Raw genomic sequence first — 15241 nt, forward strand, 5'->3', positions numbered from 1 at the left:
ATGCTTGATACCGGTGCTGCTATTTTGCTGCCGCCGCCCTCCAACTCCTGAGTTCTGACTGAGCCCTAAGTAGAATAGAATAGAAAAGAGTGAGAGATTTTGTTGCGTGAAAAATAACACCTTTGGCTGACAGCAGCAAGCAAAGCAATGGGGAAGAAAGGAGGAGAGGTAGGCAAAGTAGAAGGAACGAAGGAATCAAGCAAAGAAGGGGAAAATCTTCTGGGGCCACCGAGCTTCAAGGAGCTGGAGAATGGGCGGTTCAAGTGCGTGGAGACCGGTCACGAGCTGCCGGCCCATGCCAGAGACTCCTATGCTCAGACCAAGCACTGCCGCTTGGGCCTCATCGACGCCGCTCTCTCCAGTAACAAACCCCCTCTCAATATGTTCCGTCACGATCCTCTGTCCCGGTATTCATTCATTCATTATGTTTCCGCTTTCCTCTTCTGTTTTTATTTTTGCCCTTCTTCTACCTCTCCCAACCGTGTTTTCGTTTGGCTTTGATTGTGCTAGTAGAATCTCCATGCGTGTGTAAACTGCGTCCAAATTTGCAAGATTGGTTTTTTTTTTTTTGTTAATTACTTGTGTTTTCTTAGTTCAGTTTTGTGGGGATTTTCTTTTAGCTGATTTAGAACATATGTGTACATATTCTGGCATCGCCAGAGCTAGCCAGTGCAGCTTAGTGAATTGGATGAATCGTAGTTTGTTACTTTGACGATAATTTTGTTTCCAAGGCAGCATTTTTATTTCCTCCGTCTGTCTCGTCGCTTGTATAATGTATTAGTGATACATGAAATAAAGGTTTCCTTTCTCGTTTTTATATTTAATTAACTTCTGGGATCTCTTATATAGCAGAAGAAAGTAGCAGTTCCCTTGTGGCAAACTCGATTGTTTGGATTCCCCACGGAACTCGTAGTGTCAAAGCTCTCAATTTTATATATTTATTTATTTTCTTTGTGTGTTTGTTTGTGTGGGTGGGGGGGGGGGGGGGGTTGCGATTTCTGTATGCTCAAATTAAATGTTTGCTGCGACTCTGGCTCTTATCTTAGGCAAGTGAATTTGCACTTCAAAAATGGCTTCTGGCGCTTCACTCAAATATTTTATTACGTGAAGGAAAGTGGACTCGCAAGGGATTATTTTGGAATGCAAATATGATTTGCCTCGTCTTATTATGAACAATTTAATTGCTGATTCTCGGATAGTCTAAGGCTGAGATTGTGTATTTTTTATGCTTGGTTTATCCCGATACCTGTGTAAACCTTTTTGGTAATTTTCGGGTTCCCTCTTGTAGTTCGAAGCTAATCTGCAAGCTAACGGGCTTTACTATCAACAAATCAGAAGAGCATATATGGAAGCATATTAACGGCAAACGTTTCCTCAACATGCTAGGTTTGTCCTGTTTTAGTTTCCCCTGTTGTTACACGAGACAGCTGTTCATATTTGGAATGCCTAGGAAGCTGCCTGTGTAAAATGTGAAGTTATTGTGTATTACACTCATTTTATTGGATCACTTCCATTCTGGACATTAACCGTATCTTCTTCATTTGGTATTGTGAACAGAAAAAGTGGAATTAGGACACAGCATAACAAATGGAGCGATGGAGAAACAGGATGACAGTCAAAAGGCAGAGAAGAAATCAAAGGTTAAGGATGATGGTTTGAAGAAAAAGGAGGAGAATCGGGATAAGACTGTTGTTGAAGTTATCTCTGAAGCAAGAAATGTTTCCGAGAAGGACAGTGAGTCAGAGGAAGAAGAAGATTTCTGGATGCCACCACTGGGAGAACGTTGGGACAATGATGATGGAGGTGATAGGTGGGCCTCTGATCCAGAGTCGGGGCCAGAAAATGATGATGCTGATGGAGAAGGTATATATCCATAACTTGTTCAACTAAGAGCCTGCTAATTAACTCCTGAGGAGTATATAAACTGTTCATGATTGTCACGTTGGTAGACAACATATCTTTTCCTGGCTGAGATTGATATTATTCATTCTGCTTTTTGAAAGTCGCTAAGGATTATAAACTTGCATTGGTTTCTTTCACCGGATGTAGGAACCGAAGATGATAAACAGGAAGCAGTGGAGCTTACTAAACGGTCTGTCTGTGTTTCTTACACTACTTTATGCGTATTCTCTCTCCCTTACGTGGCAGAGTCTGTATATTGGAGAAAGGTCCACAATCTCCAATATACAGAGATTGGTGAGATGAAAAGCTGAAATTGAACAAGGAATTATGTTTTCCATATTCGCCTTTTCTTTTACTAAACATGATAATGAAAACCAACATCATCTTTTTCAGAGTGGTAAATGTGGTTTTAGATGATTGTTTAACTGTCAAAGTGCTCAAGATCTCGTGTGTTTGATTTACAGGACAAAGAGAATGTCCTTGGAAATAGGACCAAATAGCTTTGCCTCGAGAAAGAAGAAGAAGAAGATCGGAGATGCATGATAAGAGTTTACAACCTGGGCTTTGATGCTTGGTGTTGAAATTTTCTTGCCCGGTTGAGCAAATTGTACCATTTAGTTCAATTTTTCCTAGAGATCAAGCTATAATATAGCAGCAGCAGACGGCCTTCTTTGCAATGTTAAGGGAAACGTTCTCTCTCTTTTTTCTTTTTTTTTTTTCCTTTTTCTCAAAACAGTTATAAAGAAATCAATAGAAAGGGGTTGTAGCGTCTCTGGTATAGTTATTGCAGTATGCACATTCACATCTTTATTGTTTGAAGAACAATTGCACGTAAGCATAAGAATTATACTGGGGTGGACGCGGTCTTAAGCTATGTATCACTTTGCGCAAGTTGTATCAGCAGAATTTAGTTCCTCAAGGTCCATGAGGGATTCCCAGTGCCTGTAGGAAATGCTCTTCCGAGGAGTGAAGGGTGAACAACAACAACAAAGGGATTAGACCAGCGTGACCAGTCTAGTCGCAGGGTGCAAACAGTAACGGAATCTTTTATCCCACTTCCTGTTCAATTTTTTGTCGCATTTTTTATTATATAACTATTTCTCTTTCATAAATATTGTATTTTAGTTTTTTTTTGTTTCCTTAAGATTCAATAATTATTAACTAAGTATAAAAAAAATAAAATAGTCTTAAAAAAAGCAATAGATAATAGAAAATTAAAAAATGCAGCAGAAAATTCATAAATTTGAGTTTGTAAAATTTTGTGTATTATTCAGTTAATAGTTATTGAATTTTAAGAAAATAAAAAAATAAATAAAACATGATGTTCATGAATAAAAAATAATAATATAATAAAAAGTGAGAAAGAAAATCGATTGCGCGCACGGTGCAATTTCTTTTCTTATTTCTTTGAATTTTGACAATGACACCGTAGCACGCGTGCATAATCATGTGAGCTAGATTACTAGTAGTACTACTTTCATTCAAAAAAAGAAGGGCACTAGCAGTAGAAGGGATGCGGAGTCGGCGATCATCCTGCACCGGTGCCAAAGTATCGGTCTCCAAACTCGCCCAGGCCCGGCATCACCCTTAGATCTTCGTTTAGCGTGGCGTCAATCTCTGAGGTCACAATCTTTAGCCTAGGGAAACTTTTACAAACAGCATGTATTCCCTCAGGAGCCTGAATGGGGTCATTCAGATTCAGTGCTTAAATGAGTGCAGACGCATGGTAGAAGGAAGTATGGAAAACGTATGACCAATTTGACTCTCACCGCAATAAGGTTGAGGAAAATAATGTTGGATTCTGGTACACCCTTGCTGAGCAGCACAGAAATAGCTTTGACTGCAGAATACCCTGAAGCGAGTACGGGATCAAGCAACAGCACATGGCGGCTCGCAATGTCTGACGGTAACTTCTCGTAGATCAACTGCAGCCAAAACCAGAACTCATCGCAAATGACAAAATCCTAGGGTGGAAGGGGAAGAGCTGAGAGGGCGATGGCCGCACACAGGAGACATTTCCACAAACCTGTCGACCAGTATTACCCTCTCTGTGGATAAGGATTTTGCCGATTTTAATTCCCTTGCAACATGCTCTTAGAGCATTCTCCATGCTTTCCCCGCTGTTTCCAGCAGATTACTGTTTTAGTTACTCGAGAATCAAGCGTTCTCAAACAAAGAACAGAAGTAGTTATCCATGAACAAATGGTAATCCCAGTTGAGCTGAATGATTATTCATATACGAAAACTATGCTTATTTGATTTGCGGTAAAACAGGAGACAACTGATACCTTCTAATGACCGAAACACCACACAAACTTTTACAGAAAACAACTCCGGTGTACACGGATCCTGCAATTTGCAGAAGTTGCAAAGGGAAATTATTACGACAATATCAACTATCTTAATAAGATCATATTCCAGAGGATTTAGATTCTCAAACTCTGGCAGTGATAAGTTTTACAATCTATGATGGAGAAAACCATCTTCTTATAGCAATCCTGAACTGTATTTCAACTTCATTAGTGCCAAAAGCGTCTGTGTGGAAGAAGGAAAAAAAAAAACTTTGGCTCTCTTAGTTAAATAACAGTTTCTTTTTCCTTTCATCTTTCATTTGCTGTTACCGTTAAGATGGACAGAGTGCCTGGGTGCATGAAGAGTTTTAAGTCACAAAATCATGTGAATTTCTTTCCTTGATCAAAGAAACGTGCAATGGTGAAAAAAGATACAAGAATCAGGCCTGGTTTGTAAGTTGCAGCAGACAGGCAATGACACAAATATAACCTGTTGGAGTTAGTATCTGCTTTTCGGTAAAAGGAAGATGACCTAAACCATGCTCCACAACCTGAAACATGAATAAGAACTTGATCACTGAACATTTTTAGTTCTCTTTTTCGATTTTTTGGGCATCAAGCAACCGCATAAATTTCAACGCATAAATGTGCAATCGACAAAAGGTACTTTATTTGGGAATTTCTCCATACCAAGCGAATAAGTCGATCAGCATAGAAAACAAAGTCATGCTTATTTGTTTTGGCATCACGTATTAATGTGTGCATCCCTCGTGTCTGAAAGAAACCATAAAAAACATGCTAATGAAACCAACACAGTGCAGAACAACCAAGAAAATATAGATGACACATTGCCACATACTGACTATTGAGTATGAAGCCGAATGTTACCTGAAACGTAGAATAGATGACAAACACATTTGGATATATTTTACAGAGGTCATGCTGGCTGAGTTTTGTACGTATGTGCTGAACTATCAGATCAATCGCAACTTCGTTGTCCGCTCCTCGAGGGATTATAACATCAGCATATTTCATCGTTGGAAGTATAAATTCTTCAAAACTGCGCTTCACAAACTTGGCATACTGCAAGATATAGGATAATTGAGCTAGCAGAACATGCCAGCACTACTGGCTAGAAATGAGAATGACACAGGTCACATTATATATCAGCACATTACTTAATGAAAGTCTTTCAGCATACTATATTTTCTATTAAGTGACACAAAGAAGCTTAGCTGTAACTCTACTGACTTGGTCAAGCACATTCTGAATGTTTCTGCCCCTCTCAACGGTATCTCTCTGTATCCTCCTGGCAAGCCTTACGTCAGAATCTGCACTGATAAAAGTTTAAAGAGAGCAAAACATGCAATTCGGTGCGATCGTATTAATCAAAGATGAAGAAGACATCATGGCTGCTGCTAGACTGTAGAAGCAAGAGGATGAGGTAGAGAGAATTGGAGACAAAAGTACCTGTATCAACAAATATCTTCATGTTCATAAGGTCGCGTAGACGAGGATCGTGAAAGATTAGAATCCCTTCCAAGATGATTACATCTGAGGGATTGACCTGTATTGGATGAAAACTTTAGTCCAGTAAAAATTATACCAATTGATAGACACGAGTCATCCTTTTTTTGACTGGATCGTGGAAGTATAGGGTAATCAATGAGGTTCGTAGTAAGTCCTGTTTGCCTGAGTTACTGACTACATGACCAAGACGACACAAGGAGGAAAATCTACCACCCTCCAGTAGAGGCAGGTAAATACCATCCGTGCTGGTTCAATGCTCTTGTGGCTTTTGAAGTCATAATTGGGTATGCTGACTGCTTGCCCAAGCTTTAATGCCTCCAAGCAAGAAAGCATAAGCCCCGTATCGAAGGCGTCTGAAATATGCACTAACTATTAGAAAATCAATGAAATATATAAGCAATGTCCATTCATCAAGCAGCACTAATTAGAAAACAAATCCTCCTCCTAAGATGCCCTACCGGGATGGTCAAAATTGTAGTCCTGAACTTTTTGTAGTTGCTCATCGCTCAAGGAATGGTAGAATGAATCCTGGGGAAGAAGCACTTATCCCTATCAAAAAGGTTCTCGGACTCTCCACACGGAACAAAATAAGCATTAAATAGAAAACCAACAAAAAATAAAGGACAGCACTAGCAATTTACTAGATTCAATTTGCAAGCTACTTCAATCTTAAAAACATTACTTGATGGACAAGAACAACCCGTTGATCATGAAGCTGCGAAATAATCATGTTGCAAACAGTTGTTTTCCCAGATGCTGTTCCACCAGCAACACCTTCAATTTCAAATTCAAATAAAAAAAAAAGAAGATTGTTTAAGTTGCATCATATATATATATATTTTGATCGGTCAAAATTCAAGGGCAAGAAAGAAAGCCTATGAGATTATTTATTGCAACAAAATACATATATATATGTATTAGAAAAATCTGGAAGGCCTTACCTATTATGAACGGCACCTTAGGTGTAACATGTTCCGAAGGAGTTTGAAGGGAGAGGTGAGTATCGATGTTGCCTCTCAAAGCAGCTACAATTCCAGATTCCATCTCTTTTTGTCGCATTAATTCTGCAAACCAACGACGGCTTTCCTGATCATAAACCAAATAACATGTTTGGCGCCCTAAATTTTACTCAAGGAAAGAAAAAAGAAAAAAAGGGACACGTGCGTAAACAGCCACGAAAATCACATCCAGGAAAATCATTAAAATCCTCCATAATACTTGTATCTATTTCAGCATTGTTTCCAATAGGAGTACTAATCATGTTAAATTAATCAAAGTATCTAGCTTTTAACTTACAGCTTCTAATCAGTTTTGATGTTTGTGAGGCAAGAAATTAATCGGTTAATTATAAAAATTTTGGTTTGGTAAACCATAGAAGGAAATTATTTTCTATTTGCCCCTCTTTTGGAGTTGGCAAAAACAATTTTTTTTTTTTTTTAAAAAAAAAAGGAGGAGGAGGAGATCCAAAACGAATTTAGCGGGAAATCTGCCCGTGCCCTTCGACTACGTCAAGTTCTAACTGGGCCACAACATTCATGTGGCCCACAACAGAAAAGAAGTTGTAACTGGACCCTCATCTAACCTGGAGCGAAAGGCCTCGTCTTAAAAACTGGCCCAATACCGGAAGGCGGAGGGACAAAAAAAGAATTCTAAAATAAACAGAGGAGGAAGGACGGATGGACGCGCGCACGAACGCAGGCAGAGGCAACGCTATGTGTCTCTCTTGTATAGCTGCACTTGGCTAAAATGAGGCATCGAAGAAGTTTCGGTTTACAACCACTGAGCTTTGGTCCAGTGGCCACCAAAAAGAGAATAAAATCCCTTTTTGGACTATAGATCAGGGATTCGAACCCTACCTATACTAAAAAAAATCCAAAAAAGGTGTTATAACACCCCTTTAGTCTAATAAATTCTTATACCTGCTAACCCCGCATGCAAAGCCTCTTTCAGGTTACAAAGTAAAGCTTCTAGCTTTGGTCAGGCTGATGCGCATTTTTGGCTTTTACTTGTCACAAGAGAAAATACAACCATAAAGATCCACAGCCCAAAACGGAGGAGGCAAATTTAGATGAGCCGGGCGTGAGACACTGCCAAACCGATAGCTGCGGTGTGCAACTGATCATTTTACTCACAACCCATTGGGCTCTTTTCAGAGAGCTTTTTAGAATTCTCCCGCGAGTATCAGTTAACTCAACGTGAGAAAAATGTTAATAGAGCCAGCCAACCTGTGAAAATCAGCACAGAGAGAATACTCGTCGCCAACATTACTGTGTCTAAGGTCTGAGTCCACTCAAAAGCATAATCCCAGAATGCAGCAAATGAATAATAGTTAATACCATCATACTCAAGCATTCGGTCTTTCATGCTCAACAGTCAATGATGATATACACTACCACACATCAGTAATATTATTTTCATCCTCGTCACGTCGATGTATCAATCAATTGCTGCTAAGGTTTTCTGTTACAGATAATAAGTGGGTTGTGATCCCAGTTGCCACGACCACCGCATATGACTCTAGTCTAAAACATCTACCATCCAAATTCCATCAATAAAGAAAAAATTGAAACTATTGAAACAAAAGAGGTGACTTAAGAACCATCTACAATTGGGCAGGTCAGTAATCTAGCTAGACAAATTTTACATGAAATGCTACTTCGGTAAATCACATTCTTGGTGGTGGTTGTATCTTTACAAGATGGCACCTCTGAAGAGATGGTTATGCAACTATGTTGAACTCATGTTCCTCATCTCTCAAGGCCAAAAGATAAAAAGTCTCCCAACAGCTCTAATTCTTGATTTCCCCGATGCCATGGATAATGACGATCTACCCAGCAACTGCAGGTGCAATATAATTGCGTAGCACTCTATAAACAAAATGCCAGCGTAAAAATAAGGACTTATTCAGACGACAGAGGACAATATAAAACAATTCATACTCACACCAGCAATCGTCTCTGACAATTCCCCAACACACACTATACTCAATCACTGTTGCAATTCAAGTATAACTTAGCACATGCGAAACCAGCAAAGAGTCATGAATATACATAAGGGAATCGAGTCACATTTTTCACATAAAAAATACTTCTCAGCATAATGCTAATTCCAACCACTACAGCACCTCGAGCCTTTCCATGCTTTGCCGACACATAAACCAAATAAGCAAACATATAACAGTAAGTGTGTGTCTGTGACAGGATCAATCAGTATCAACCGAATTTTGAAAACTGGACAATCAAAATTGCATCGTTTCCCACTTACAACTAGATATATACTTCGTACATTCAAAACGGTTGCTTCAAAAAACTCAAAAGGATGAGCATTAGATCATGGATCAGTCACATTTAAAAAACAAAAACTTGATTTCATATCTGTATGCATTACTTACCTACCCAAAATGCAAGCAGACTCATAACATTGTGAGCTCCACCTGCCATAATCTCTTTTTTGCAATTAAAACTCTTTCTTCATTTAGCGAGAGAGCATCAGCCCTAGGTTCCACTTCTGATATCCAACCATCCCACTTTAAGGCAGTCAAGAATTTTCTTGCATAGTTTATAACTGAAAGTTTGTCTCTTATGATGACAATTCCTTCTGGCCGTAGGATTCTGTCCATTTCAATCAGAAGATCTTCTGTACTACATCCACGCTCCTCAATCTCCGAGAACAAGGCCCAGGCATGAAGTAAATCATAAGTGCGAGGGTAGGTTGAAAACGATTCACACCTGTAAATGGGCTTACAATTGGAGATCAACTGGCATAACAGCAACCAAAAACTTTTCATATCAGACATGCTTGCCAATTGGTTTCTATAGCTTCAGTTTCCATTTACAAAGGATTAGCCAAAAAGACAAAAAATGCCAATGGGAGTTTGGCCTATAGCCTAGACCTCTACCAGTTCACTCATTAATAACAAAAGATTCCATAGAACGGATCGCGAAACCATTACCCTGCCCATCTATAATCAGTTTGCAACGTCATAAATGGTTGTAATAATTCCAAATCTACTGATGGAACTTTAAAAAAGAGGAAAAAAAAAAAAAAGGTGCTTGTCTTCTTTTTAAGTTTCCTCTATCACCCAAATGCTGCATTCAAAGATGCATATGGAACCCAAATATCTGTGCTCGCAACAATAGCTTACCAGTCGTGAACGGTGCCAATTAGGCCTCTATCATATACGATCTTAAGCTTAGAAGAAGCATTTACTGGAGCAACATTCATCACCCAGAGATCCTTATCTCTGAGAGCAGCAGCAAACCCACCAAGGTTTGAATTCATGTCCATGACATTTCTAAATGAGTTCCTCTGCATAAGCGATCTCATCTGCTTCCAATAGTCAACAACCCTGTCATGCCATATGCTCTGCATTTCATAAAGATCTAGTAGGTTAAAACAGGCTCATTTTATCCCAAAAAAAAAAGAAGGATAAGATATAAAGGCATTCTAAAGACAGTATGTGTTCCCTTAACTCACAGTATCTTTCAGAAACTCCTGAGGACTGACACCAATGTCTTCCAGGCGAAGGGGAGCTGCAGTAAGCCTTTGTGGCCAAGGTTTTAGTCCACTTCCTTTTTCCTTGTGCATCCCTGGTTTCACAGATAAGCATTTCATGACTATTATAAGAAAAATGGAGTCATCACATACAATAATATAACAACAGAACTAACAACTCAATGACAGGATAATTAAATGAAAATTTTGTGGTATCTTTTACAGATTGTTCAGATTTGCCTTCTGCACCACCCTGCAAAAGAAAAAGGCGACATTTCTAATCCAAAACCAATAGTTCCATAGACTATTTCTCCACAGATCTCAGAAAAAAAACAACTTTACAGCTAAGGGTGGGTGTTCAGAAGTTGTGAAACTTTTTTTTCCCTTTATCCTTGGTGGAGAGGATAGGAACTATACAGCTGCCAGAAGTCGATATCTTGATACATTATCGAGAAAGCATCAAACCACTGCATTCAGCATCCAAAGAGCATAAACCTTTGTTGATGCAGCAGAGAGAATAACCACAAAAGCAAATCCATCCTAGTAAAATCCATTCTTTCTTCTTGGTAGACTGGATACAAGAATACTTAATTATTTTTCACCAAGTTGCAACAAGTGGCGGAAAAATTCTGAAGTAGTTGATCAACATCGGCCACTATCATCTGGGCAATTTCCTGAACTCTATATCCAACTTGGATATACAAGATTTCTCTGAGAAACTTTTTGTATATTCATTTCTTGGTTAAAGTGTAATAATTCATTGGAATATAATCCTTCCAGATCTGAACAACGCAAAAAAAAATAATTTACCAGTTCTCCAACTTATTTTCCTGATGTGATACAAACTTGATAAGATCAATTCAGTAGCTCTGTAACAAATTTTGATGACATGGATGATGACTAAGCAATGCAGAAAATAAACAAAAATCCACCAGATGACAGAATAGCAACCCACATCTCAATTCTCTCGATGCAAGTTAATTTCTACACTTTGACCTAAAAAGTTGAAAAAGCTCATAGGAATTAATGCTACTCACTGGCAGAGTATGGAGTGATGCAAGCCTTCATGAGCGCATTCCAAGTGGAATCTGGATCCTCGTCAGAGCTGCACAAGGGGGGGTTAGTCCCAGGTTCTCTCTTTCTATAACAACTGTTACTAAAAGGCTTAGCCCATATAACAGTTTGATCTCTTCTTGAAACAACTCTCCAGCACATTCTTCTCAAAAGATCATACATGGCATTCCAAATTCTTCGATTATCCGCATCATGAGCATAAGCTTCAGGTGATGAGTACACGAAATAACCTCCTGGTCTGAGCAACCTGTCTAATTCTAACAAGAGGATTCCATCTCTCTGAAGCCAATCAATCCTACAACGGGAACAATGAGCCAGTTCAAATGATCTACTTGGATAAGGTAGTCTCTTAGTTCCCAAAACACCAAGAGTGGAGGGGATTCCCCTCTCCAATGCAAATTGGATTTGATTCTCATGCACATCATTGGGCGCCAGTGACATAGCGATGATATCAAGAGGAAGAAGGTATGCCCCAAAACTTGCAACCCCACAACCCACATCAAGGACATTACGGATATTCCCACCATTGTTCAGCTTTTCATCAGGAAACTTAAGCATCTGCAAAGAATGCAAACCGTAACGGTAAAAACTCGAAAAGAAGAACTAGCAGAAAACGTAATGGAATGGCTGAGTATGCTGTACCCCAGCAATTGCTGCAATGTACTTGTCTGCACCATAATGGAAATGGGTTCCTCCACCAGGAAACCTGATCTTTTCCCCATCAACCACCATCCAGTTTTGGTCCGATTTTTCTTGAGCGAGATGCGTATGAGGTATGTTGGCTTTCCATACTTGATCTCTACTTGCAGGCCACTTGATTGGGATCTGGACTCCTAAAATTGACCTCATTAAATGAAAACTAGCAAAAATAGTCGCAACATTTATAAGTAGTACATCCAGAGAGCAGAACTAGGGAACTTTGAACTCATGTGTAGGACACATCGAAAAAGTCCAGTTAATATATAGAGAAAAGAGAAGAAATCAATTCCTTCTCTTTTGCTTACCGAAGAAATGAAAGCACAAAACGAATAGAGGCATTACCAACCTTGTAGCCAATTGGAGGTGGAATGAGGCAATTGTACCGCCGGTGAGGAGGCGGACAATGGCGTTCATAATGCTCCATTAAAGTCAAATTAGGCTTCAATTTGAGTTGATATATCAAGTTTCTATCCAAGCATGGGATCAGTTCCGAATGATTCAAATCACAAACCTTTAAAAAATATACATATACGTCACCAAATGCAGGATTTCTAATAGAACCACAAAAAAATGCATTTGCAATTATTGCCAAACTTTTCACCAGAAAGAAAAAAAAGAAAGAAGCCATACAACAATCATTACCAAACTTTTCAAAAGAAACAAATAAACAATTGGAGACATACAGGAATGCTTCTGGGAACTTCAGGGTTACGCTCTTGGTCTTCCGGCAACTCGTCCGAGTAGTATCGCTTCGGCAGAAAGCGGCCCGTTACTGGATCGGCGCCGTCCTCTAGGGGGTCGTCGGCTCTGGGCAGACGTGGAGCGAAGGACGAACCATTGTACAGACAAACCAATCCCAAAAACACAGTTAGCCCGATTAACAGAAACTTAAACAACTTGGATGTGTTAATAACCTCGTTCTTTTGCCTCATTTTCTTTTCCCAGTCAAACCTTTTCGTCTCTGCTTGGTTTTTCGGTGCTGCTGCAGCTGCCGGAACCTCGAGCTAAAAACCCTAGTTGGGCAGCAGCAGATCCATTTCTTCTCAACCTCAACTAGAAAGCAAGGAATATATACTACTAGTAGAATGTAATCTTTGTCGTCGCTGCGATTTGTCTTATATAAGGCACTTAGCGATACTGTGGACTTTACTTTTAACTATTACTAGTATAACTTCCAAAAATCTGCGACTTTCCTTGTCTGGAATAAAAAGATCCTTTCACTCGGGAATCACAATCTTATGTTGAATTAGGAAATTCGATGGAAATACTTCCGTCCTCTGAACGCCGTTGTGCTGTCAACCGTAGCAGCTGTACACCATCACCAGCTAGCCTCCTCCTAGTCCTGGGAATGGATTAGGTGGGACTTTTATCCTTGTTTCAGCACTGGACGTGAGAGATGCGCCGTTGATATCTCATCCCCTAACCCAAAAAAAATCCCGGGCACGGTATAGATTTCTGGCATCATATCGAATAATTGCGCGATAATTGGGGGGGTCTTAAATTCTGTATGTAAGGTGCGTAACGCACGGGAGACAGATATCTTGTGGTGTTAATCACAATTGACATTGGTCGCCACTGGAAGGGCCCGAACGCATGGTAAACAACCAAACACGCACAAAGACTTCAATACCTCGATCACGTTGCAGTCCTCCATCATGTTTAGCTGTTTGAAAGCGATCATTTTAAATTTAACATGTATTTTTCAATTTTATCATTTAAAAAAGTAATCTTTTAAAATTTTAATGCATATTTAGCGAGGGAATATTTTTAATTTAAAAGATACATATATATAAATTTATCAGTACCAATGATTATTATCTCTTCATAAAAGAATGAATTTCTAAAAATCGATTCCAATACTGGGACGGATGAAGTAATATTTTCTTCATTTCTTTCCAACGTGAATGAATATACTAGTGAAGATAGAAGGTATTGCACTCTAGAGATGCCCAAAAAAAAAAAAAGAAAGGTAAAAAATCACATGTTTATTTCAATCATTATGGTGCACCTCAACAACAAATTGACTAGTGATGTATATAACTACACTTTTACAAGAAAGGTACTATAATACGCATAGATTAGTACACATTGATAGATCGGAAATGCTAAGGCGATACATTGGTGTTACTATATTGCATGGTTTTACTCAGATATGTTACTATATATATTGCATGGTTGCTTCCTTCACAGTAATGTTTCAAACCTTAAGCCCATCGGGTCGAGGCTCAGGAGATATCCAACTTTTTTAAAAGTTCAGGTGACAGTTGGGCGTCCAAAGACTACCGGCCTTCAGGGTAAGAATGGGCCTTTCGCTTATCAGCCACGCGTCGAAATGGACGAACTCGAGGTTATGTAGAATTGACCTCTGATGCAACAAAACTTTAAATATTTGTTTAAAAAAAATGAATTAATGAAAATGAGTGAAAATTTTTTATTTATGACAAAAAAATTAGTATTTCTACAATTTAAAGGTGAGATTTGCATTTTCATTTCTAAGTGTAATAGTAGTGTTATTTCCGTACGTGCTTTAACCATTTCGTAAACATTAGTGGAATCTTTTTTTTTTTTCTTCTTGGTTCGCACTAGATTCTGTGTCGTGGAAACCAACTTAGTCCAAATGAGTTGGTCACCAGAGAAAGAGACTTAATTCCGTCATTGGCCGCAGACTGGGAGATCAATTCCCCAATCTTGCATTCTCAGTTAGGTTTTCTTGAAAATTTTATCAGTGAGTGTACATGTACTTGTTTAGTTCGGTAACAGTTCGGTCCCTCCAAATCTTCTATTGACTCTTTTTTATCCATCCCTTCTCTTAGTGCATTGTGAGTTACAACTGGAATAAACTACTTAAGGAGAGCCAAGTAAATTTTAATTGGTGTAGTTTTGACCATTTCTACGTATACTATAAACAAATCTTTCCCTCTTGAAGGCAAAAACTTGGATAGATCTAGTCTACTAGACCTAGTAGCCCAAATTTTATCACTTTTTCATTGTGCATTTAATGATTGAATTAGTGAAGTGATGTGAATTTTTTAACTATTCGGTCGATGATGTGTAGGGCCGTAGGTTGAATCTACCCAAGTTTTTGCCGCTCTTGAACGTCACACTAACAAATAAATAACATGACATGACAAGGGCTGTTTCTTACAAGGGATAAGTTCGTAAACTTCCCCAAAATTTTGTGACTATTTCAAGAAGCATGCCCCCATATTTTGAAATTACACTTTCCTATCCTCTCCTACTTTCACTTTGTC

The 15241-nt window shown here is 38.9% G+C and overlaps 3 protein-coding genes across 7 annotated transcripts; 1 reads left to right on the forward strand and 2 right to left on the reverse strand.

Annotated features, from left to right (window-relative positions):
• On the forward strand, positions 1-2708 carry LOC113753133 (surfeit locus protein 2-like). The gene is made up of 5 exons (XM_027297231.1): positions 1-407; positions 1289-1386; positions 1558-1863; positions 2050-2092; positions 2367-2708. Exons 1-5 carry the CDS (start codon positions 148-150, stop codon positions 2443-2445), a joined length of 786 nt encoding a protein of 261 aa, XP_027153032.1. The 5' UTR covers positions 1-147; the 3' UTR covers positions 2446-2708.
• A 699-nt stretch (positions 2709-3407) lies between these two features.
• Positions 3408-6489, reverse strand: LOC113753984 (uridine kinase-like protein 5). Of its 4 annotated transcripts, none has more exons than XM_027298280.1 (12): positions 6406-6489; positions 6182-6251; positions 5961-6076; positions 5664-5760; positions 5445-5524; positions 5082-5276; positions 4884-4967; positions 4684-4744; positions 4191-4251; positions 3929-4022; positions 3672-3812; positions 3408-3580 (listed from the first exon to the last, which is right to left on the reverse strand). In XM_027298280.1, the coding sequence occupies exons 1-12, from the start codon at positions 6451-6453 to the stop codon at positions 3431-3433; spliced, it is 1197 nt and encodes a 398-aa protein (XP_027154081.1). In that variant the 5' UTR covers positions 6454-6489; the 3' UTR covers positions 3408-3430. The 4 variants fall into 4 exon arrangements, with proteins under 4 accessions (XP_027154081.1, XP_027154080.1, XP_027154079.1 ...); XM_027298279.1 differs by having other exon boundaries at positions 3666-3827; XM_027298278.1 differs by having other exon boundaries at positions 3672-3866; positions 3917-4022.
• A 1533-nt stretch (positions 6490-8022) lies between these two features.
• On the reverse strand, positions 8023-13452 carry LOC113751643 (probable methyltransferase PMT9). Of its 2 annotated transcripts, none has more exons than XM_027295728.1 (8): positions 12674-13452; positions 12337-12501; positions 11934-12116; positions 11255-11849; positions 10200-10312; positions 9868-10088; positions 9119-9451; positions 8023-8590 (listed from the first exon to the last, which is right to left on the reverse strand). In XM_027295728.1, exons 1-7 carry the CDS (start codon positions 12920-12922, stop codon positions 9136-9138), a joined length of 1842 nt encoding a protein of 613 aa, XP_027151529.1. In that variant the 5' UTR covers positions 12923-13452; the 3' UTR covers positions 8023-8590; positions 9119-9135. The 2 variants fall into 2 exon arrangements, with proteins under 2 accessions (XP_027151529.1, XP_027151527.1); XM_027295726.1 differs by having other exon boundaries at positions 9115-9451.
• Positions 13453-15241: the final 1789 nt, after the last annotated feature.

This window comes from Coffea eugenioides, chromosome 11 (assembly GCF_003713205.1).
Source record: "Coffea eugenioides isolate CCC68of chromosome 11, Ceug_1.0, whole genome shotgun sequence".
NCBI classification, from domain to species: domain Eukaryota; kingdom Viridiplantae; phylum Streptophyta; class Magnoliopsida; order Gentianales; family Rubiaceae; genus Coffea; species Coffea eugenioides.